General features: G+C 41.0%; 1 protein-coding gene across 3 annotated transcripts in view; it reads right to left on the minus strand.

Moving 5' to 3' along the window:
* Positions 1-20,055: 20,055 nt before the first annotated feature.
* Positions 20,056-22,678, minus strand: part of xpr1b (xenotropic and polytropic retrovirus receptor 1b) — a 155,996-nt gene continuing 153,373 nt past the window's right edge. For all 3 annotated transcript variants that reach the window (XM_060929362.1, XM_060929353.1, XM_060929345.1), the window contains one exon: positions 20,056-20,771. In XM_060929362.1, the coding sequence (XP_060785345.1) occupies positions 20,717-20,771 (55 nt within the window). In that variant the 3' untranslated portion in view covers positions 20,056-20,716. The remainder of the gene's footprint in view (positions 20,772-22,678) is intronic.

Raw genomic sequence — 22,678 nt, forward strand, 5'->3', positions numbered from 1 at the left:
AACAAACCAGTATCACTCTGTACAATGTATTCTTTGTACTACAGTATGTAGGGCCATATTTCCATGCTAATTAAAAAGCTAATAAGCTACATTAATTAATATTTCCTTTCAGCTCATAGCTAGCTTTGGAACTAGATCACAGGCTAGCGAGCTAGCTAGCAAATTAGCAAGCCGATATCACTGGCTAGGCTACTCCGTTAATAACCACTCAGTTGTCCTGCTACCTGCCAAGAATATCAGTGTTTGTTTAACTACAATATGATTGGCTCTTATTTTATTTGTTAGAAAATTTAAATGGCTACCAAATTAATTAATAAAAAAATACCATTATTGTATTTAGCTGAATTAGCTAGGTAATTACTGTTCAGTTATCTGAATATCTAGCAAGCTAATATCCCCTTAGCTATCTACAACGATATTAGCTTTTTAATTTGCTAGCTAGCTAGCTAATTAGAACTCAGCTACCTCTTGAATTAGCATACGGATATCTATCAATAACTGACTTTTTTTTATTTTCAAGAACTTCTGATAACTAGTCAGGAGGTTAAGATACAAATGACTATTCTGTTTTCTTTGTACATGTTACCTCTGGGATCAATTACATACATGTCAACCTATACGGAATGTCCGTATTTTATACGGATTTGATTCAATAAACGTAGTATACGGGCGTATAAATAAAGTTATACGGATTCTTTAAAAAAACTTCAATATTTATTTAGAGCTATAATCAATTCCTACGATGATAAAAGAGCGCATAACATTTACAAACGTACTGTACACTACAGACAGCCAGTAAAGAGTCTTATGAAATCGCGCGTTATCTTGTGGTAGCGAGACTTCGTTCCACTTTTGATCATGCGCACACTGCATTGTGAGAATCCCGCCAACCGTGAAGTCATAGACATATAAACATAGACGCCGCCTTCTGCGTAGAATCATACGTCATCCTCGCCGCCATATTGGATGTGGCAAAGTGGAGATTCTTCAACCGTCTCTGGTATAGCGTCTAGACAGTAGCCGAGAATAAAGATGCCTCATTCATGTGCTGCGTTTAACTGTACCAACAGGTTTACCATCCAAACGAGATCACATGGGATTACCTTTCACAGGCGAGACTGGAAAAATACTTTTCATTGTATTTGGTCATTATAACGTAATTTTATGAACAGATTTTCCTGACTTTGTGGCTAATATGAAGTCTCGCGCATAATAGCCGCTCGGTGAAACCTGTCTCCAAACAACGAAGTATTTCCTTCGTAACTACGCTGATAACACTTTGTGTTTTTGTCAAACATTGGAGCTTTGTATTCATTCTGAAGGTTTATTGTTATTAATATTGAATAAAAAGTAACTTGGATATATCATTGTTAATTATCATTCAAATTTTAGGTAAATTATTTTAATTTGCATCTTATACGGATTTTATAAGGGAAATACGGATTTTGGAGGTTGGTTATACAGGTTTCATTGACCAAAGGTTGACATGTATGCAATTATAAAAAAAACACAATCTGTCTTTTCATTTTTATGCTGATGATTTGCAGATATATTTGCCCATGAGACCCAATGAAGATACGGCGCTTACTAAGTTACTGGATTGTATTACTGATGTAAAGCAGTGGCTGGCACGGAACTTTTTGCATTTGAACGACAGCAAAACAGAATGTATTTTATTTGGCACGTCACCACCCACGTCAAATGTTTTTACAACAAATTTTGGTACTCTGGCCCTCTTTTTTAAACCATTTGTACAAAATCTTGGGGTAACGTTTGACAGTGGGCTTAAATTTGATAAACAGATTAGTTCTGTTGTTAGAACGAGCTTTTTTCAACTTCGTCTCTTGGCCAAAGCGAAGCCGTTTCTCAGTCGGCAGGATCTCGAGAAGGCAATTCATGCATTTATATCAGTTCGAGACTGGACTATTGTAATGCCCTGTATGTTGGCCTCAGCCAGTCTTCAATTTTACGTCTTCAACTTGTACGGAACGCTGCGGCCCGATTTTTAACAAGCACGTCTAGACGTGAACACATTACTCCTGTGTTGTCGTCACGCCATTGGCTTCCAGTCCGTTTTAGAATTGATTTTAAACTTCTGTTGTTTGTTTTTAATGCCATCAATGGCCTGGCTCCCTCTTACTTGTCTGAGATTTTAACTATTCGTGATCATGGTAGGGCCCTGCGTTCTTCGGGTCAGCTTCTGTTAGAAGTTCCAAGGTCGAGATATAAACAGTGGGGTGATCGTTCTTTTGCTGTCGCTGCTCCCAGACTGTGGAACAATCTGCCCCCCGACATTCGCACCACTATTGATCCCGGCCTTTTTAAATCCAAGTTGAAGACCTACTTTTTTAGATTGGCATACAATCCTGACTAGGGGAGTCTTGTTTTTGAGGGGTGCTTCGTTTCGTCCGTTTTATTTCATGTACTCCTGAAAGGCTTTTGGTAATCTACAGCACGGCAGCACCTTCCGCAGTTAAAACCTGTGTTTTTATGTGTTTTGGTGGTCTGTTTTATGGCTTTGATGTAAAGCACTTTGGGTACCTTTTGGTTATTGTAAAGGGCTATATAAATAAAATTTGATTTGATTTGATTGATTGAAATGAAAAAGCTACTATCAATATAGCTACAGTTATTAAAATATCAATAATTGAAAAGCCAATATTACTGTAGCTAGATTGCTTAGCCACTTTATTACCCCCTAGTTACTGTATTTTGCTAATTAGCAAGCTCTCTGTTGCTAAATCTAACTATAGTCTATTAGCCAGCTAAACAATTAGCAAAGCCATCATCACTGTAGCGTACTTGGACTATAAAGTCATTTTTATTCTAGGCTTTCTAATTGACCGAGCTACAAATATCCAAAGTCAGTCACGTCAACGTTAAACAGTTTCACTTCAAAATTGAACCCTTGTGTGAGATAATCAACCCGTCCTTGGGACTCATGAGGGTGAACGTGTGCCGAGACTATAAAGCTGAAAATCTGGTCCGTCCCATGTTGTATTTACCTGATACATTAACAGGTTTTGTATGTGAAAGGGGCTTTAGAGTGGGGTTAAAGGAGATACGCAGAACCATGGCCTCACTTTTCGTTTATAAATGTCTGACCTCAAGAATGGCATTGGAATAGTTTTACAGTGGCATGCAAAAGTTTGGGCACCCTTACTGAAAATGTCTGTTACTGTGAATAGTTAAGTGAGCAGAAGATGAAAGGTAAAGACGACACGTTTCTTTTCAGCGTTTTCTGCAAGATTTGTGTATTATTTTTTGTTTTGTACAATTGGAGAGTGAAAAAAGAAAAGGAACACCACGCGAAAGTTTGGGCACGCCAATACATTTGAGTTCTCAGGTAACTTTTACCAAGGTTCCAGACCTTAATTAGCTTATTGAGCTGTGGCTTGTTCAAATTCTTCATTAGGAAAGGTCAGATGATGCAGATTTCAAAGCTGTAGAAATTCTCTGACTCCTCAAACTTGTCCCTAAAATCAACAGCCATGGGCTCCTCTAAGCAACTCCCTCGCATTCTGAATAATAAAATAATTGACGCTCACAAAGCAGGAGAAGGCTACAAGAACGTAGCAAAGTGTTTTCAGGTAGCTGTTTCCTCAGATTGTAATGTTATCAAGAAATGGCAGTTAAGAGAAACAGTGATGATCAAGGTGAGGTCTGAAAGATGAAAACTTTCTGAAAGAACCGCTCGTTGGATTGCTAGAAAGGCAAATAAAAACCCGTTTGATTGCAAAAGACCTTCAGAAAGATTTAGCAGACCCTGAAGTGGTGGTGCACTGTTCTACTATGCAGCGACACCTGAACAAATATGACCTTCATGGAAGAGTCATCAGAAGAAAACCGTTCCTGCGTCCTAGCCACAAAATTCAGCGTCTGAAGTTTGCAAATGAACATCTAAATAAGTCTGATGCATTTTGGAAACAAGTCCTGTGGACTGATGAAATCAAAATAGAACTTTTTGGCCACAACGTGCAAAGGTATGTTTGGAGAAAAAAGGGTGCCAAATTCCAGGAAAAGAACACCTCTCTAACTCTGAAGCATGGGTGTGGATCGATCATGCTTTGGGGTTGTGTTGCAGCCAGTGGCACAGGGTACATGGGGTCGAGGGAAGCATGGATTTGAATAAATACCAGCAAATTCTGGAAGCAAACATCACACCATCTGTAAAAAAGTTGAAGTTAAAAAGAGGATCCAAAACACACCTGAAAATCTACAATGGAATCCCTCAAGAGGCCCAAGCTGAAGGTTTTGCCCTGGCCCTCACAGTCCCCTGACCTAAACATCATTCAAAATCTGTGGATAGATCTCAAAAGAGCAGCGCATGCAAGACAGCCCAAGAAACTTGTCGAACTGGAAGCCTTTTGCAAGGACGAATGCGCGAAAATCCCCCAGGTAAGAACTGAAAGATTATTAGCCGGCTATAAAAAGTGTTTACAAGCTGTGATACTTGCCAAAGGGGGCATTACTAGGTACTAACCATGCAGGGTGCCCAAACTTTTGCTTTGGGCCCTTTTCCTATTTTGCAATTTTGAAAATGTAAAAGATGAAAATAAAAAAATTGTTTTTGCTTAAATATAAAGGGAATGAGTCATCTTTATGCCTTTTGGAGATTTAATCTTCAACTTGCTTAACTGTTCACAGTAACAGCAATTTTGACCAGGGGTGCCCAAACTTTTGCATACCACTGTAAGCGTTAACAATAAATCTAATATAATCATTTTTATGATTAAAATGATTCATATAGGTAGCAGCCTGAGTGAATGACCTTGACATCTGTGACATCACCGCAGGAAGGCTGTCGGTCTCATCGCCATTTCCGCGATACTAAAACACAGAGCTGACCTCAACTTCGAGCTTCCATTTTGAGCTAATTTATTGCCGTGCCACGTAGATGTGTTGCTGGCGGGTACAGCAAGATGACAGAAGGTGGATTTACATTGCATTCATGGCCCAAGAATGTTCAAACTGCAAAGATTTGAATGCGTTTTGCGAGTTGTTCACGGGCACATTGGGCACCTACGAAGTGGTCTCTCTGCTTTGCACATTTTACTGAAGACTCATACGAGACCTCTGATCTGTTGAGGAGCGTTGGCTATAAGCCCGTACTGAAAGAGGGTGCAGTACCAATAATTAAAGGAAAAGAAAAACTACAAGAAAAGGTTGCACCAGTTCTCCCGGAGTGTGAGCCGAGGGTTGTTGCTAAAACCCGGGACGGAACGTGACATATCGTTCGGGCAGTGACCTCCCCGCAGATGTTGCTAAATCCGGTGACGTCCTGGGTTTTGGTAATTGCCTGAGCTGAGCAGTAATGGCGGAGTACTCAGTATGGAGAAAATGGAGAATGAGTGGACCAGCCATCTGATTTCTCCGCTTGCCTCAGCAGCAATATCTCGCCCTTACGTGGAAGAAGCGAATGAACGAAAAGTCCGATTGTTTCAAAACAATCAGCCAAAAGGTCAGCCTTCAAGAAGCGAGAACACAGACTTGTAAGATGCGACTCTCATTTGGATACAAAACAACACTCGTTGTTTGCCTGCATTTAGATTAATACATGTAACTTGTATTGTATTGTGGGGCAGCACAGTGGCGTAGTGGTTAGCGGTGTCGCCTCACAGCAAGAAGGTCCGGGTTGGAGCCCCGTGGCTGGCGAGGCCCTTTCTGTGCGGAGTTTGCATGTTCTCCCCGTGTCCGCGTGGGTTTCCTCCGGGTGCTCCGGTTTCCTCCACAGTCCAAAGACATGCAGGTTAGGTTAACTGGTGACTCTAAATTGACCGTAGGTGTGAATGGTTGTCTGTGTCTATGTGTCAGCCCTGTGATGACCTGGCGACTTGTCCAGGGTGTACCCCGCCTTTCGCCCGTAGTCAGCTGGGATAGGCTCCAGCTTGCCTGCGACCCTGTAGAAGGATAAAGCGGCTAGAGATAATGAGATGAATGAATATGATCGTCCCAGGTCATCTGATTATTTAATGAGCCTTTTACGTTTTATCAGTGAAAATACATGCATGTACACGCATGTTGCATAAGTTATAACGCCCATCCTGTTTTAATGAGAGCCAACTCACAATCAATCAAATCAGTCTTAGTTGAGCAAGTCGGTAACGGTATTTCTTACTTTCACCATAAATTTTTATTTATATGACTTTGGTCTATAGCTGGAAAAGGCCTCGGCCTTAAAGCCGGTTACCGCTGTGATGTCACGCACTCAGGGCTGGCTGGCTCAGTGGGGCAGCTCGAATGCCAAATTTGTGGTCGATTTTAACTCTCAAAAATATATATTTTTTTATTCCCATTTATGCAGCATACAAGAGTCAAGGAAGGAGATACTATCCACTCAGAAATTTATTAAAAAATAATAGGTTCTGCATATCTTCTTTAAGGCTGACCCAGTCAGCCATGTGAACAGCAGGAGACGGTGGTGCTGCTGTTGTGTCTCTTCTCCCGAGTGCTCTTCATCCTCACAATAAGCTTCTGTCAGAAACACAGACTGTTACTTCATCTGAAACCACTTACGGAGGCGGCGTAGTACTGATGCACTGTGAAAGCATGCTGTTACAAGCACGTTGTCTATTGTACTGTCTACAGGAGAGCAGACGATGTAGTATGACTGGGAGTACTGTCATGGAAATAAATAAAGTTAAAACAATGCAGGCATTAAAGGGTGCAGAAGTGAAATTTTTTTTTTCCTTACTTGTACAGACACCCTGGATACTATGTAGAACATGGTGATAAACTAACTATGGGTTCAGCCATGGCCTGAGCAAATGCCGCTGAGGAAACCAGTTTGGAAAACTGAGCTCGTCTGCATTTAGATGCGCTTCCCGTCAATCATTTCATGGACATCATCATCGACCCAAGATCCTCCGAAACCTGGAGCTTTGTGAACATGGGCAGGAATCACCCAAATGTCAAATCCACGAGACCTAATCTTGAAAAGGAAATTGACTAATCTTACATAATGCACCTTTAATCAGTATAATTAATAATGAATTAAATCATTCAAATCACTAACTAACTAACTAAAACTTACTGATTCAGAGATAACATACATGTCATCATGAACAAACAAAAACCTCTTGCCTTTGTGGTCATGACATGGTCATTAATGCCATGGCTTTCGAGGATTTCTTTGAACGGTTCTTTTTCAGTGGCAGAATGATCTGTACAATGTACATCTTTAAGAGAAGAAAAAAAAGTTTGTTGCACAAGTTTTAATTTATTTGGGGTTTTCTGAAAATCACCTTGACGAGACGCTTGTGGTCACAATCAACAGGCTTTTTGCAGAATTCTGGTTGCAGATTTGTCCTCTCCTCTTGGCACAATTGGTAGAGTTCAATTAAATTTGTGCGTTTCCTGGCACAGACCCAACTTTTAAGCATACTAGTGCATCTCAAAAAATTAGAATAGCATGAAAAAGTTCCTTTTTTTTCATAATTTAATTCAAAAAGGTAAACTTTCATATATTCTATATTCATTACATGTAAAGCAGTGGCGGCTGCTGGTTTTTAAAACAGGGGAAGCCCATTTTACGCATTCATCGTAAAACCTGTAGGCCGGATATCAAAGCATAGAAAGGTGTGCCCCATTACAGAGGCGTTGCCAGGATGTCATGCTTGGGTGGGCATTTGGTTTATTTGGGTGGGCAACAAATTACATTTCTTATTGTAGTGTATGTCTATGTATGTGTGTATAAGTCCCCCATTTTTGTGATCAGACGTGTTTCCCATGATTAATAGTGCATTCAGACGGGTATGAGCAAATTAATAGGACAAAGATTTCCTAAATGATAGTTCCTGGTGATTGGTTGAAGCAAAGTGGATAAAATAACAATGGTGGGAAATCTGCACTGCTTGGAAGAGGTTTTGTTTATTGCTCTTATGACATTTGCTACTTTTTATCATCATCGTCCTCACCATCATCATCTGCTTGACCCCAGGGAGTTGGGTAGCCCCACTGGGCTCTGAATCTGCTACAAATCCAGTAATGCAATTTGAACTATAAGATGTTTTGATTGAACTAGGTTTTGATTCCAGTAATTATCACCTACTAATGCTTCCAATTTCAAAAATGGCCATTTTTAGTTCTTTACAAGAACAAAAATCTTTTGAAACTCTATTTTGCGTAATAATTTGGAACAGTCCATTTTTAGTTTTTTTTTTTATTTAAAAAAATACAGTTAGCATTGGGACGCGGCACGGTGGTGTAGTGGTTAGCGCTGTCGCCTCACAGCAAGAAGGTCCTGGGTTCGAGCCCCGGGGCCGGCGAGGGCCTTTCTGTGTGGAGTTTGCATGTTCTCCCCGTGTCCGTGTGGGTTTCCTCCGGGTGCTCCGGTTTCCCCTACAGTCCAAAGACATGCAGGTTAGGTTAACTGGTGACTCTAAATTGACCGTAGGTGTGAATGTGAGTGTGAATGGTTGTCTATGTGTCAGCCCTGTGATGACCTGGCGACTTGTCCAGGGTGCACCCCGCCTTTTGCCCGTAGTCAGCTGGGATAGGCTCCAGCTTGCCTGCGACCCTGTAGAAGGATAAAGCGGCTAGAGATAATGAGATGAGATGAGATGAGTTAGCATTGGAAGGTTCGTTCAAAAACAGTTGATTTGTACACTGACGGTTGATGACTTGAAAATTAGGACGATTGTCATTTCTATTGACTCTTCAGGAAAATCAGTGAAAAAAGTCATTTGCATAATAATTTGGAATGTAGTGTAAGTTGAGATCCATACTCACACAAACATTCAGAGGGTCAAACATGAAAAAAACAGACACATGAAAAAAAGGTTGGGCTTCATTATGCACCATATCTGCATCTAGTGATAAAAGGAAAGGACCGGTCATTACATGGACTTGTGTGATTAATAGAAGCAATGGAACATTTTTATATCAATATTTTTTTCCCTTTTTTATGAATACAAACAGAACTTATAGGCTGCAATATAGGTGTATTAAAGAACTGTACCTACTAGAGAACAAGAATAGTGGAAGATTGCTCTCAGTCTAGTTAGATAATTGATCAGTTTCTAGTGTATAACCTGGAATATCTACAGTATTAGTCTGCGGTTAGATTTGGAAAATTCTAAAACAAATGTACTCCTCCTTGTACTGCTGGATGCATTTGCACACTTCAGAGAGGTTAGCATCTGTGCTTAGATTATTGACCAACAGTGTTTTTGCCACAGCAATTTCATTTTGTAAGCCCACATCATTAAGTTCCTGGCCTGCAAGCACTTGAAGTGGCTGTAGGAGAGAGGGGTCAAGAAAAGACACAGATTTGGGCAGGAGGAATGATGTCGTCTTCATTAAGTCAACATTTTTTTGACAGAACCTTGTCTCTATTTCCACAATAGCTCTGTCAAGAATGTTGTACATAGCCCTTTTAAATGCCTGATTAGGAGCACTTGCTAGGTTGTTGGAGTCACCATGCCCTATACTTGACAAAATAATGCTACCATCAAGCTGGGAGTTAACTGTCCGTCTCCTTTTAGGTGGATTAGGAGTGCTTCCACGGTGAGAGAAATGCTCCTCCCAGAAGGAGTCGCAACGTAACTCCTTCAGTGTACTCAGTGAGGCTGCCACCACCTCTCCTGCAGTGCATAAATCTACTGTTTGTGACTGGAGAATTGAATTGGCTGGCTTCAGCGCACCAAGCACACGAAGGAGAAATCTACCAGTGTCAAAGAAGTTCAGGCAGTTCAGCTGGGTCAGAAGACCACACGCTTCTGTACAGAGGTCAAAAGGAGCAGTGTTATCGTCTGCTACCTCAGACAGAAGCTGCCTGACGGCATCCTCATTGTCAACAATTGATTTTGTGACATCATGATGACTGGTCCATCGGATTTCAAGGAGTCTTTTCAGTGTGGGGGTGTCATATCTATGTACAACATAATGTCTGTGACAAAATGTGTTCATTGCACCAGACCAGTCAAAGAACTTCTTTGCTAGAGGCTCAGACTGCATTGCATGTACCACTGCCAGATGTAGTTGGTGATTGTAACAGTGGACATAAGGGATGTCTTTGCTAACTTTGCTCTGTAGCAAGGCCTGGACACCACCCCTCACTCCTGACATAACAGAAGCACCATCATAGCATTGGGAGACCAAATTATTTGCACTGTAACCCAGATCAGACAAATGTGAAAGGATTTGATTGCACATATATTCAGCATTAAGCTGGTCCAATTCAACTAAGCCAATTAAATGTTCCTCTGCAATGGAATTCCGGACAAATCGAATTATTATTGACAGGTTCTCAATGTTACAGCGGTCCCTGGTGCCATCACACTTGATGCTCATGCCAGGGGTGTCAGCCTCATCATATTTCCTTTTGATTTCTTTTAGAACCATTTTTGCCAGAGTTTCAATTATCTCGTTTTGGATGGTGTTAGACGTGTATTTAGCATTTTCGGGGATGCATTTTGCGATATCCTTCAGTTTTTGATCTTTGAGGAGTGTATACTCGAACAGCCGGATTAAAAGCCCTTCCTCATTCTCAGCCCCGTGAGTGTGCCCCCGAAAAGCCAGTTGATTTACTGCGAGGAATTGTATGACTTCACCTACACTTTTCACATAGTATCTGTTCTTTTCAATCTGAGTTTGACCGAGAAGGTGAACGATACTTTCTCCTGTCTCTCCACGGCGTTGACACTCCTGCCAGGCGGACATCGCCCTAATGTGCACAAGGCTGGAAGCGTGCTTGTTAAAGCCACCATCTTTTTCCAGAGCCTTTTTCCAATTAGTGTACCCACGTTTGGTAAATATGTTGTCCGAATTTAAACTAAATTTGCGACAGGCAAAGCAAAAGCTGGCATCTTGCAAGACTGAATATTCCAACCATGGCCGTGACTGAAACCAGCCTGCACTAAATGACCGGTAGGTTTGGCCAAAAAGGCGTTTTGGATACATTTTTAGAATGGGCTTAGATGGGCTATCCGTGTTTAAATCAAGGGGAACGGAAGACTGTATGCCTGTAATGTTTGTGCAGAGCAATGCATCTTTATCGGTAATATCTGTTGTAGCAGAGGTGCTAGCGTCAACGGGAACAGAGACATGTACGATGTTAGCATCCACCGACAAAGATGCAGCGCTTAGCACGGTGTTGAGGCAACTTTGGTTGAGGGCAGAGGTGCTGGGCTGAGAAACGTCCTCAGTATCGGAGGAAGTGCTGGGCACGGGGGGTGAGGGTGTCTGCTTTTTAATGAGAAACCTATGCATGACTATCAGAAGGGAAAGTAAGCAATGTATTACTGTTAACTATTAACTCGGAATCTACAGTACTGCCGTACACACTGACTTTGCTACTACCGCATGTGCGTAGAGCGAGCACGCACGCAGCTTTTTTTATATATAGGGTGGGCAGGGCACCCCCCCTCCCCTTCCCTTTCGAAATGGCCAATGAGAAAGCAGTAGAGTGCAAAATGGATTTAAAGGAGAACACAAGACGCCACCTCTGAGCAAAATCGCGCATATTGTGATGATATTCACAGGCGTTTTTTATAGGATGGGCAACCAATTTATCAGGGTGGGCAAGGCTTATCTCAGGGTGGGCACTGCCCCCCCCCCCATTAGCACAGTGAACTAGACAACCCTACCTAGTGACAAAGTATTTTTGCTTGTACATTTCATGTTATAGTCTGGCTTGCCAGGCTAGTGCCTCATATCCTTAATCAAAAATATCAAACATCCAAAAATCACTGGCTATTCAACGAAGAGCCTTGAACATCATACCCTGATATGCAACACAGAGTCTTTAACACAACACCCAGCTGTGCAACACATCCTTGAACATCTTCTGCAACACAGTCTGGAAATTCATAACCAGGTAGGCTATGCAACACACAGAACCTTGAATATTATACCCAGGTATAACCTCTAACACAGAGCCCACCATTCTCTTAACATTACTGAACAATATACACACTTCAGATTCATGAACATGCACACTATTTATACACAAATTCTGCCCTCCGCTCCTTTTCCAGAAAATGGTCTGTGACCCTGTCATACCAGCTGGTTGTGCTTTCCAGAGACTTCACCAATTTCTGTTAGCAGCTAGCACTGCAGATCCCAATAAGGCTCAAGCTAGCCTACAACCAGATTGAACTACAAATGAAATAAACGAGTGAATTCATGAATGATCAAACTGATAGAATGGATGAAAGTTAACAGAGCACAATGAGTAATATTTACATTTATTTACAGAGTAATGTACAGAGACATCAATGAGAAGAACCGTTTATATGAAAAGAAATTCGGACAGCACTTTAGCACACGACTACACTTTCTCGACATCCGCTAGGGACTGACTGATCATACTTCCGTGTTCCTCGCCGAAGTACCGCCCTCCTCATGTCTTTCAAACACTACCTCCAATAATCCTTCATCAGCCCGGCTTCTTGTCCCTCCCACTGTCTCGTTTAGTCCCAGAGAAGCCCGGCTTCCCTGGAAGTGACGATTTTGTTGATTTTAACCAATAACAACTAGCCAAAATTGGCTGTTCAGAGCCGTCTCGTAGACTGCAACGGATACCCGGCTGCCAGTCAGCGTTGCCAGATACTGCTGACGTTTTCCATCCCAAAATATATTCAAAACCCGCCAAAATGCACTTAAAACCGCCCAATCTGGCAACACTGCTGCCAGTCCATAGAGCCCATTGAAATAAGAAAGGTTACAGCCTGGCAGCAAAGGTGATTCTCGTAGCGAACTGCAAGTTCATCAGACATCACTCAAATAAGTTACAGGATAGTTATGAACATAAATACAATCTTGGGCATATATTATGTTATGCAAGTTATTGTTTTAATGAGAATTCAACGTCGTAGATGCCGCAGTTTGGGGAGAGAATTTTAGGGGAAGCTCGACTTCCCTTGTTGTCTCTGAGAAATCGCCCCTGATGTAAAGTGAAATATTTAAAGCCTTTTTTGTTTTAATTTTGATGATTATGGCTTATAGCTCATGAAAATCAGAAATCCAGTATCTCAAATTATTAGAATATTCCCTAAGATCAATCAAAAAAAGGATTTACAATACAGAAATGTCCAACTTCTGAAAAGTATATTCATTTATACACTCAATACTTGGTTGGGGCTCCTTTACCATGAATTACTGTATCAATGCGGTGTGGCATGGAGGTGATCAGTCTGTGGCATTGCTGAGGTGTTATTGAAGCCCAGGCTGCTTTGATAGTGGCCTTCAGCGTATCTGTATTTTTGGGTCGGGTGTTTCTCATCTTCCTCTTGACAATACCCCATAGATTCTCTATGGGGTTCAGGTCAGGCAAGTTGGCTGGCCAATCAAACACAGTAATATCATGGTCAGCAAACCATTTGGTAGTAGTTTTGGCACTGTGGGTAGGTGCCAAATCCTGCTGGAAAAGGAAATCAGCATCTCCAAAAAGCTCGTCAGCAGATGGAAGCATGAAGTGCTCTAAAATCTCCTGGTAGATGGCTGTGTTGACACTGGACTTAATAAAATACAGTGGACCAACACCAGCAGATGACATGGCACCCCAAATCATCACAGACTGTGGAAACTTCACACTGGGCTTCAAACACCTTGGATTCTGTGCCTCTCCACACTTCCTCCAGACTCTAGAACCGTGATTTCCAAATTAAATGCAAAATGTACTTTCATCTGAAAAGAGGACTTTGGACCACTGAGCAACAGTCCATTTCTTTCTCTCCTTAGCCCAGATAAGACACTTCTGACATTGTCTCTGGCTCAGGAGTAGCTGGATATTAGGAATGCGAAAGTCGTATCCCCTTTCTTGAAGATGTCTGTTCATGATGGGTCTTCATACACTGACACCAGCCTCAGTCCACTCCTTGTGAAGCTCTCCCAAGTTCTTGAATCGACTTTTCTTGACAATCCTCTCAAGACTGCGGCCATCCCTGTTGCTTGTGCACCTTTTCCAGCCACCCTTTTCAGCAATGACCTTTTGTGGCTTACCCTCCTTGTGGAGGGCATCAGTGATCATCTTCTGGACAACAGTCAAGTCAGCAGTCTTCCCCATGATTGTGGTTGTGTGTACTGAACTAGACCGAGAGATACACTGTGTTCATACTGTTTTACTCAAACTCGAAATGAAATATTCTAATATTTTGAGATGTTTTTTTTTATGTTTTTGTACTATATGCCATACTGATTAAAATTAAAATAGAAAAATGCTTGAAACATTTTAGTTTGTGTCTATAATATATAACTATAATTATATATAATAAGTCTATAATATATAACATTTTCACTTTCTTAAATAACTGATGGAAAATATTGAACTTTTTCACAATATTCTAATTTTTTGAGATGCACTAGTAGTCCATATATTTTTGATAGAGTTGAGGTTAGGACTTGTTTTCAGCTTAATGTTATCTTGGTTTATCCTTCACAACAAGCTCCGATGCGTGTTTGGGGTCGTTGTCCTGTTGGACATTTGGGTGTTCGACGTTTTTGATGGTTTGAGGTTACGCTGAAGAATTCTGAGGTTGTTCTCATTCTTCATTATTCCATCCAATTTGTGCAATGCACCAGCCCCAGGAAAACAGCCCCAGAGCATGATGCTCCCACCACCATGCTTCACAGTTGGTACAGTGTCCCTTAGTACCTCTGATCATTGTGGACAAAACCACTCAATCTTTGTTTCATCCGGCGATAAAAACTTTCCTCCAGAAGTCTTTGGCCATGTGATCAGCTGCAAACTTTAGTCGAGCGTCAAGGTATCAAATTTTGAGCAGGGGCTTCTATCTTGGATGGCAGCCTCTCAGTCCATGGCGATGTAAAATTTGCTCGACTGTAGATAGTGACACTGGTGTTCCGGCAGCTTCCAGTTCATAGCAGGCCTATGTCTTGGTGGTTCCTAACCATCCAAACCAGTTTCCTCTCCGCTGACATTGACAATTTGGGTCTTTTTTTTTTTTAAAGCAAAGTGGCTTGGCACAGTGGCTACACCTCCCAATAAGTTATACTTACATACAGTTATTTGAACTGATGATCTTGGAATCTGCAGTTGTTTAGAAATGACTCAGACATTCCTGAGTGGGTAAATCTATGATCCGCTTTCTCAGATCTGCACGGAGCTCCTTGGACTTTCCCATTGTACATGGTTTTTTTCATGGCATGGACTCGACTTATAAGCACGGTCCATATATTTTCAATAGGGTTGAAGTCAGGACTTGTTTTAAGCTTAAATGTTAGCCTGCTTTATCCTCCACAACCAGCTCTGATGCATGTTTGGGTTCATTGTCCTGTTGTAACTCCCAAGTCCTCCTTCTTCATTATTCCATCCACTTTGTGCAATGAATCAGTTCCACTGGCAGCAAAACAGCCCCAGAGCATGATGATCCTACCACCACCACCAGTTGGTACAGTGTCCCTTAGTACCTCTGATCATTGTGGCCAAACAACTCAATCTTTGTCTCATCTGACCATACAGCTTTCCTCCAGAAGGCTTTTTCTTTGTCTGTGTGGTCAGCTTCAAACTTTAGTTAAGCTTGAAGGTGTCAATTTTGGAGCAGGGGTTTATTTCTTGGATAGCAGCCTCTTAGTCCATGGTGATCTGAACTGTAGACAGTGATCCTTCAACTTCCAGTTCATGGCAGGGCTGTGCCATGGTGGTTCTCAGGTTGTTCCTGACCATCTGAACCAATTTCCTTTCAGCTGAGGGTGACAGTTTGGGTTTTCTTGAAGCAAAGTGACTACACCTCCCAGTAACTGGCATATAATTGTTTGAACTGATCTTGGAATTTGCAGTTGTTTAGAAATGGCTCCAAGAGACATTCCTGAGTTGTGCACATATGCGATCCTCTTTTTCAGATCTGCACCGAGCTCCTTGGACTTTCCCATTTTACTGCGTGTTGGTCAATCCAATGAGTGCTGTCAAACAAACCGTGTTTATGCTGGTACAGAGAAGCTACCAGCTTGTAGTCAATCAAGTTAAAAGACATTTTGGAACTTTCAGCACCACAGAATTAATAATCTAAGAGAGCGTATATAAATTATGCCCCTGTGTGTACACGTTTGACACTGTGTTGATTTCAGAAAACTGAAAATTAAAAATTTGTGCACCAAATTCTTATTTTTTTTCTATTAAATATGTTATACAGTCAGTCATTCTGCCACAGAAAAACAGTTCCAAGAAATAAATGAAAGCCCAATATTGCCATGACATTCAGTCAACTGTATATAGCACAGAATTCGCTCTCAACATGTAGTTAACTAGCATCCATGTTAATGGCATGAGGAAATTAAGGACGTTCTACTGATTTATTTTAAAAAAAAAATAGGGCTGTACTTTCAAAGTGATTTCATCCATGAACATTACACTCTCATTGACAAGCAAGCAAGTAAGCAAAAAAAAAAAAAAAAACACACTGTTCTTCGCATGATCATCAGGAATTTTGATGCAATCTCCTGTTGAACATGCGAATCATGGAACCATACCAAATGTTTCATGGGGTGAAGGAGCTCAAGATTACTTCACCAGATCAACGGTGATGTGTTTTTCATTGTTTCAGTTAAATATTTTCTTTGTTTGACCTCATTTTAGATTATCCAAGCATGCACTGTCCAAGTCTCAGTGAATCAGCAACTATAGAAATGACGCACAGTACGCACGCATTAATATAAACATGTGAATTGAAATACAGCTGCCACCACAATCAGAACGCTGTTATAGAAAACTAAATCAACACCTTATGATGAATCCAAATGAGAGATTTCAACAGCACTGTGGTGTAAAAGATGTTAGGGCATCCTTGTTGGTTTTGGCACCCAGCGAAGCGCCGCTGTAGATCTGACTTGGAAAAGAAGGTTAAGAAACTACCACCACCATGCTTCGGTTTTCATACTGAAACATTTACACTGGAATAAAAGTGCCATAAAAATCTACAATGTTCAAATATATAAGGTTATTTAATTTAGCTGTGGCAACGGTATCATAAACAGCTCGAAATTTGAAGTGTTTGACAAGTTGAAGATTAAATGTTACCCATTAATAGTTCTTATTTATATTCTTTACATTATTTAAATATCGAACCTGAAAAGCATACAACAGTATTACAACCCTGATTCCAAAAAAGTTGGGACAAAGTACAAATTGTAAATAAAAACGGAATGCAATAATTTACAAAATCTCAAAAACTGATATTGTATTCACAATAGAACATAGACAACATATCAAATGTCGAAAGTGAGACATTTTGAAATTTCATGCCAAATATTGGCTCATTTCAAATTTCATGACACCAACACATCTCAAAAAAGTTGGGACGGGGCAATAAGAGACTGGAAAAGTTAAAGGTACAAAAAAGGAACAGCTGGAGGACCAAATTGCAACTCATTAGGTCAAGTGGCAATAGGTCATTAACATGACTGGGTATAAAAAGAGCATCTTGGAGTGGCAGCGGCTCTCAGAAGTAAAGATGGGAAGAGGATCACCAATCCCCCTAATTCTGCGCCGACAAATAGTGGAGCAATATCAGAAAGGAGTTCGACAGTGTAAAATTGCAAAGAGTTTGAACATATCATCATCTACAGTGCATATCATCATCAAAAGATTCAGAGAATCTGGAAGAATCTCTGTGCGTAAGGGTCAAGGCCGGAAAACCATACCGGGTGCCCGTGATCTTCGGGCCCTTAGACGGCACTGCATCACATACAGGCATGCTTCTGTATTGGAAATCACACAATGGGCTCAGGAATATTTCCAGAGAACATTATCTGTGAACACAATTCACCGTGCCATCCGCCGTTGCCAGCTAAAACTCTATAGTTCAAAGAAGAAGCCGTATCTAAACATGATCCAGAAGCGCAGACGTCTTCTCTGGGCCAAGGCTCATTTAAAATGGACTGTGGCAAAGTGGAAAACTGTTCTGTGGTCAGACGAATCAAAATTTGAAGTTCTTTATGGAAATCAGGGACACCGTGTCATTCGGACTAAAGAGGAGAAGGACGACCCAAGTTGTTATCAGCGCTCAGTTCAGAAGCCTGCATCTCTGATGGTATGGGGTTGCATTAGTGCGTGTGGCATGGGCAGCTTACACATCTGGAAAGACACCATCAATGCTGAAAGGTATCTCCAGGTTCTAGAGCAACATATGCTCCCATCCAGACGACGTCTCTTTCAGGGAAGACCTTGCATTTTCCAACATGACAATGCCAAACCACATACTGCATCAATTACAGCATCATGGCTGCGTAGAAGAAGGGTCCGGGTACTGAACTGGCCAGCCTGCAGTCCAGATCTTTCACCCATAGAAAACATTTGGCGCATCATAAAACGGAAGACACGACAAAAAAAGCCCTAAGACAGTTGAGCAACTAGAATCCTACATTAGACAAGAATGGGTTAACATTCCTATCCCTAAACTTGAGCAACTTGTCTCCTCAGTCCCCAGACGTTTACAGACTGTTGTAAAGAGAAAAGGGGATGTCTCACAGTGGTAAACATGGCCTTGTCCCAACTTTTTTGAGATGTGTTGTTGTCATGAAATTTAAAATGACCTAATTTTTCTCTTTAAATGATACATTTTCTCAGTTTAAACATTTGATATGTCATCTATGTTCTATTCTGAATAAAATATGGAATTTTGAAACTTCCACATCATTGCATTCCGTTTTTATTTACAATTTGTACTTTGTCCCAACTTTTTTGGAATCGGGGTTGTATAAAGTATAAAAAAAAAAAAAAAAAGTATTTGCTATTACTATTATAATATTTATGTTATTATTCCATAGTTGGGACAATATGGTTGTTTACCTTTTTTAAAAAAAAAAAAACATATCCATGAAACTCCTATCTGGTGTAAAACACAATACAAGCACAAAAACTGCCAAAACAGAAAGTACTGAAATTCCAAGAGGATATTTTGAAGTTTTTGTGATATTAGATGAATATTGTTATCTAATATCTTGACAAGCAAAGGATATTGTTTTATCATTAATATTGTTTTATTTTTCAGTTAACTACCACCATTCGTAAATGGAATGGTGTTAAAATACACTGTGCATATTGCAAATGTTCTTTTTTTTTTAAAGAAAAAGAAGGAAAATTAAAAAAGGTGACCAATATGCACAAGACTAAACAGAAGTAATGGCAGTCAGAGTCAAAATATGAGCAGTGACAAGCAAATAAGGAAGAAAAAAAATAAAACATTCAAAATCAACCATTTTTTGGTCCAAGCATTTACTTGGGACAGTAGGAGACAACAAGATATCATGAAGAGGAGCCTTTCTGATTATTGCAGATGCACTGAAGTGAGTCCAAGTTTATCACGGGCAAGAGCAGTCCGGCTCCTGCGTGCCACAATAACAAGATTAAACAACCTGGAGTGGGAACATTTTGTTGTTCCTGTTGCTCCTGGAATGTAACAGTCCGTTTTAACTGGACCCAGGACAGAGCCCTGAGGCACGCCACTTTGCAATCCTCCGTTATTACAGGTGCTGGAGACATTTCCCGAGATCTGGATTGAAGTGGAGCAAAAGAAATTATGCCTGTGGAGTCTCTAAAGTCTATAATTTCTTCCAACAAGACAAGCCCGCTGAAAACGGGTACTTTTCCTGGTTTTGTATTTAAAAAAAAAAAACAACAACCCTTAGGCGGTGGCATTTACGGACTCGCTGTAACTCTGGAAGACATCCATTAAAAACAATAAAATAAAATAAAAGTGGACAGAGCTCAGCTCATGTGGAATGCATGCACACTGGAATGGGATGGATAGCTGTACAAAATAAATATGCGCTCATGTTCAGTGTAAGCTCGAGTTCAAAAAGATGCTCAAGAAGAAAAGCACGTTACAGATTATCGTTTTGCTAATGCAGACCTGCTCACGTAAAGTCCAGGCCTTAACTCCCTGCTCGAATCATGACAAAGCTCTCACGGAATGTCCCATTTGGCGTGCTCTTGAATGAGCCATATAGCTAAACCATGCGGGACGAAAACCCCCACAGGTCCTAAAGAAGCAGCACTCGTTCGGATTGCATTGGCATCATGCTTAAAAATAAAATAAAAAGACAAACTAATCGAACATCACATATCAGCTAGCTAGCTAAATCGTAGTTCAGTGGTTGTTTTTTTTAAGTCACACCTGCATTACTGGTGTGTGAATTATAATCTGATCAAAGCCACCTGAGGGTTTCGAAGCACATCTACCAATCACGGTCCGTTTTTGGGGCAGAGATCATGGAATCCAACGCCACCTTTTCATCTCTAAAACACTACTTTCACTGAATTGAGCAAGGCAGCTTTCCTTCATATAAATAAAGTACATTCTTAAAAAGTAAAAAAAAAAATGTATCCACAGATGGTAACTAACACATCTAAGGGGACTGCTACATGAACAACACTACATACACAGACATGTCGGGTTTAACCACACCGAGTCTTAATATTGTCCATTTCTGGAGAGTCTTATTTTTGATCCCTGTTGTACGTGAATATAATTACACAAGATCTGACAGGTTTTTTTTTTTTGTGACGAGATTGGTTTCTGAAAAGAATCAAGGCAATAAATGATGAAACTGAGAAGAATACAGTAACTAATCGAGTGGCTGATCCTGTGCTAGTGAGGAAATCAGGTTTGTGTATCAAGTGTCAGGTTTGAGTTTGGATGCGTGTAGACAGGCAGCTTTGTGATGGACTGATTGGAGAGTCTTGGAAGGCTTGGGGCCCCTGAAAAGACCGTGGTCCATTTCAAGGGTATGACTCAGCCCCTGTCGAGAGCGGAGGTCAGGTGTCATCGTCTGTGTCCTCGATCAGGACTTTGGTGTCTCGCATTTTTGATCTGAGTAGAAAAGAACAGTTGGCATGAGATTTCAGATAATAACAAGATCGACTGCTCGCTTACGTACAAAAGTTTGGGGTCACCCAGACAATTTTGTGTTTTCCATGAAAAGTCACGCTTTTATTTACCACCATAAGTTGTAAAATGAATAGAAAATATAGTCGAGACATTTTTTTGAGCATTTAATCGACCCCACAAATGTCATGCTCCAGAAACTCAATCTGCTCAAAGGAAGGTCAGTTTTATAGCTTCTCGAAAGAGCTCAACTGTTTTCAGCTGTGCTAACATGATTGTACAAGGGTTTTCTAATCATCCATTAGCCTTCTGAGGCAATGAGCAAACACATTGTACCATTAGAACACTGGAGTGAGAGTTGCTGGAAATGGGCCTCTATAGAGATCTTGCAGTCACGTGACCGGAAAGTACACAGCCGCCATCTTGTCGGTAAAAAACACCGCTGAATACTGCTGCACTTGTGTACAGAATGGATCAATTTCAACCGACGGACTACACGGCTCATTTTTCTAATGAACAGATAACTAGATATATGTCTAAAATAAACGATCTACAGATTAGTGACCCTTATGGCTTACCGGACGGAGTTTTCACGACCGTGTCAGTGGATATTGAACTGCCAGAGGTGGAATACCCAGACGTGTATAATTACCTCATCAACTTTCCCTCGCTGTTCAGTGGTGAAGCACTGCGTGCTTATAAATCTCTGGACAGTTATCTTTACAGAAATTCAGGATTTGTCAGCGACTCAGATGTGGCATCTTGTAAACAAGAAAATAACAATCCTCATTGGACGGGTAAGTCACTTAAGTATTGAGTATAGCACTGACCAGCCGATTATAGAATAGAATAAGGTAATTCCAGCTGTAATTCCAAATCGTCCGTCTTGTTTACCATGGATCTGGCGTTGGAGAGATAGAGGCTTAGCAGTGGAGATTTGAGTGGCTGTTTTCTGAGCTTAGTCAACAGGCCGGCTCTGCCTGCAGCCTCGCTTTTGCTTCCGCTCCTGACACTGCCTCCTTCGCTTTGCTTCCAATAACAATCCACGGAGACCCCGCTGGTCTCGCTATCTCGTCCGGAATGTTGTGCATGCGATGGAAATCGCTACAAACCGTCATTTTCTGCTGGAAACCAATGTCCAGTAAGTCCATACGGTTGTAGTGGATATTGAAGTCCGATACAGACGAACAACACGCAAAAATACACACAAAACGTGCACAGGTAGGGAGAGCTTGTAGCCGTAGCCGTTGTAGTAGAATAGTAGGTTTTCCAGAAGAAAAGGTAGAAGCAGAAGTAGAAGGCGGAAATATGGCGTTTGACCGACAAGATGGCGCCTGTTACAATCTGGATCGGCTGTGACGTCACATGCAAGATCTCTATACACCTATGTAGATATTGCACCAAAAACCAGACATTTGCAGCTAGAATAGTCATTTACCACATTAGCAATGTATAGAGTGGATTTCTGATTAGTTTAAAGTGATCTTCATTGAAAAGAACAGTGCTTTTCTTTCAAAAATAAGAAAATTTCAAAGTGACCCCAAACTTTTGAACGGTAGTGTATCTCCCCTCCCCCCGTGCTCGCTTATAGCAGAATGCAAGCAATCGAAGACTTATTATGAATGTTGACTTCGACAAACAATTAACCTTGAAACAAGTGAGTAAAGAGCAGTGTCTCTCCCCAGGGATTTCAAATAGCATCCTGGTAAACTGTCTCATTGAAATGGCATTAAAAGCCACACTATGTGTTTCGTAAGTACATTCAGTCAGTAAACAGAAAGCCGATGTGCGACAGACCTGAAAACGGTAGACACGGTATAGAACCCCAAGCTGAAGCTCGGTACCAAATATCAAGCAGTTGTGATTTGTAGTTGCTGAGAAAAATGTGACAC

The sequence above is a fragment of the Neoarius graeffei genome, chromosome 1 (assembly GCF_027579695.1).
Source record: "Neoarius graeffei isolate fNeoGra1 chromosome 1, fNeoGra1.pri, whole genome shotgun sequence".
Taxonomy (NCBI): Eukaryota; Metazoa; Chordata; class Actinopteri; order Siluriformes; family Ariidae; genus Neoarius; species Neoarius graeffei.